This window comes from Azolla caroliniana, unplaced genomic scaffold (assembly GCF_043228905.1).
Source record: "Azolla caroliniana isolate FFs.n. ecotype wild unplaced genomic scaffold, voAzoCaro1.0.p SCAF_7, whole genome shotgun sequence".
Taxonomy (NCBI): Eukaryota; Viridiplantae; Streptophyta; class Polypodiopsida; order Salviniales; family Salviniaceae; genus Azolla; species Azolla caroliniana.
In genome coordinates this window covers 3507970-3510395 of record NW_028230442.1, presented here as the reverse complement: position 1 = coordinate 3510395, position 2426 = coordinate 3507970, and the positions used below count along the sequence as shown (strand labels likewise).

Genomic DNA, 2426 nt, shown 5'->3' with positions numbered 1-2426 from the left:
GAAGCGCTCGGGCGTTCCTCGAAACAGCACGAGCCTCCTCGGAACCCTGCACAGAAAAGCTATGGAGCTCAAGAAGGAAGGAAACAGGGAGAGAAGCGTCCAGGAACGGTCCGACAGCACTTCGTCCTCTCCGCGTGAGATACCTGCAACAGCTCTTTCCTCCTCTTTTTATAGCCCGACGAGCAGGCCGTCCTGTCAGCGTTATTCCCCTGTCCCTTTTGGACAGGGATCCGCTCCGTCCTTCACGCGTCCGCGTAGTTACGCCGCCGACTCGTACAGTTCCTTCGCTCGCGCGCGCGACCGAAAAGACTGTTCGCGCGGTCTTAGTCTCCACTTGTGTTAGGGCCCGTTCCTGCCGGTTATCCTCCTAACTCGCTTCTATGTACAACTTGGAGCTCGCGCGCGTGAAGAACCGGTTCCCACGCCTAGGTGCTCCGATTCCGCCTATGGACGGTTTTCTTCACGACACCGTCCCATAATTAAGGCCACAAATAGTCTCACAACCCGAGCTCGAAGTTCATTCGGAAGCCTAATTGTTATAATTAACTTTAAGCTTGTAGCTACTTAAGCTACATGTTAGTTTGCTGCTAATAATAGTTGGTTAAGTCTAATTATGAATAGTTCCCATAATTAAGGCCACAAATAGTCTCACAATCCGAGCTCGAGGGTCATTAGGAAGCCTAATTGTTATAATTAACTTTAAGCTTGTAGCTACTTAAGCAAACTAATGCAAAATAAGTGTTAGTTTGTTGCTAATAATAGTTAGTTAAGGCTAATTATGAATAGTTCGTTCAGAGTTTCAATAGACACAGAAAGAGAGAGAGAGAGAGAGAGAGACTAGGGTTTAACACAGAGACACAGAGACACAGAGACACAGTCTAGGGTTTAACACAGAGACACAGTCTAGGGTTTAACACACAGACGCACAGACACAGAGCCAGAAGAAAGAAATAAAGAAATAATGGAAGCTTTGCAGGCTGAGCGTGAGGAGGAGGACGAACAGGGAGTCTTCTTCTTCGTGGACGTAGGAAATCTTCTCGTCTCTGATTCTCGCGACACCGCCATTACCTGTTCATCTTCCAGAGATGATATTTCACGGGAATGCTTAGAAAGAGGAGCGAAAGCTCTTCAGGCTTTGGCTGAGAGGCTTTTCAAGCTTCCTTCCACTCCAGAGAAGATCGGACGTCTCGTGAAGCTTCCGTCTCCCTTGATGCAGCTACCTCGGGAGAAGCCTCTGCCTAAACCTAGGCCCCCTACCAAATGGGAGATTTTTGCTCAAAGAAAAGGGATTCAGAAGAGAAAGCGGAGCAAGCTTGAGTTTGATGAACAGACCGATGATTGGAGGCGGCGATATGGCTACAAGAGAGTAAGGGACGAGAACGACATTCCCATCATTGAAGCAAAGGCATCAGATGAAGTCGGTTCAGATCCATTTGCTCAACGGCTTAGTGAAAAGAAATCCCGTGTTGCAAAACAAGAGAAGAATCAATTGGAAAATCTGAAGAGGTCTGCAAAGATTGGGGGCAAAGGAGCATTGCCAAGCACTGTACAATTGGCTGCAACAAGTTTGCCTATCACTGGTACTAAGGAAGCACCTAGAAAGATAGGAAAAGGTGAAATAGGGTTCGCAGCAGGTCTTGCTAGCAGTGCAACTGCAAGTGGTGGAAAATTTGATCGCAAATTAGATGGAGAAAAACCTGCAAAGAACCCTGGGAAGCATAGAAAGTTCCTCCCAGTTGTAGAAGGTTCAGGGATTGGACAACAAGAAAAACTACAATTTGAACGTGTTCTAAATAAACTGCTGGCACAGAGTAGCCATGAAATTGTGGATGTGAATAAGGCTGTGAGTGTTTTGAATGTTGAAGAAGAGAGGCAAGCACATAAGGCAAATATGACAGGAATGAATAAGAAAAAATGGAATCCGAAGAACAAAGGTCAGAAGGGTGGATTCTCAAGACCTTCAGGTAAGCAACATGGTAAGAAATCTGGGTCAAAAGGCAAAGTAAAGTAGGCCCAAATTTGTATATGCTACCAAGTCAAGAGCCATATTAAGAGCCGAGGGTGGGAAGCTTGTGGCTTCAAATTATATTATTCCAAGTGATTAATATCATGGTGTGAATGCAATTGGATGTGAGTGGTATCCAATTTTGTTCTTTAATTTCAAGTGAAGAGTGTTTCCAAGTCACAAAGGGAATTTCCTCTATTTTGTTCATGTGTCTCGTGTCATATGTTTTGAGAAAACTTAGGACTTCCAGAGATGTGCTCTAATATGCACACCATTTTTGGGGCCGAAAAAAGAATTTTCGAGTTTGGGTTTTACATAAATATCAACAAATCTTAGTAATCTTGAGGACAACTATTCAGTACATACCTTCCCTATTTCAAACTTTACTATGTTTACATCTTTGTAAGTCGATAAATGTTTG

At 44.4% G+C, this 2426-nt stretch overlaps 1 protein-coding gene across 1 annotated transcript; it reads left to right on the top strand.

Moving 5' to 3' along the window:
• Positions 1-908: 908 nt before the first annotated feature.
• LOC147861584 (ribosome biogenesis regulatory protein homolog) lies at positions 909-2164 on the top strand. The gene has a single exon (XM_087322800.1). The coding sequence runs from the start codon at positions 962-964 to the stop codon at positions 2009-2011; it is 1050 nt and encodes a 349-aa protein (XP_087178926.1). The 5' UTR covers positions 909-961; the 3' UTR covers positions 2012-2164.
• The last annotated feature ends 262 nt before the right edge of the window (positions 2165-2426 follow it).

What these genes read in the sequence shown, in the direction of transcription:
- LOC147861584 (XM_087322800.1), top strand. Translation starts at nt 962, where the DNA reads ATGGAAGCTTTGCAGGCTGAGCGTGAGGAGGAGGACGAACAGGGAGTC.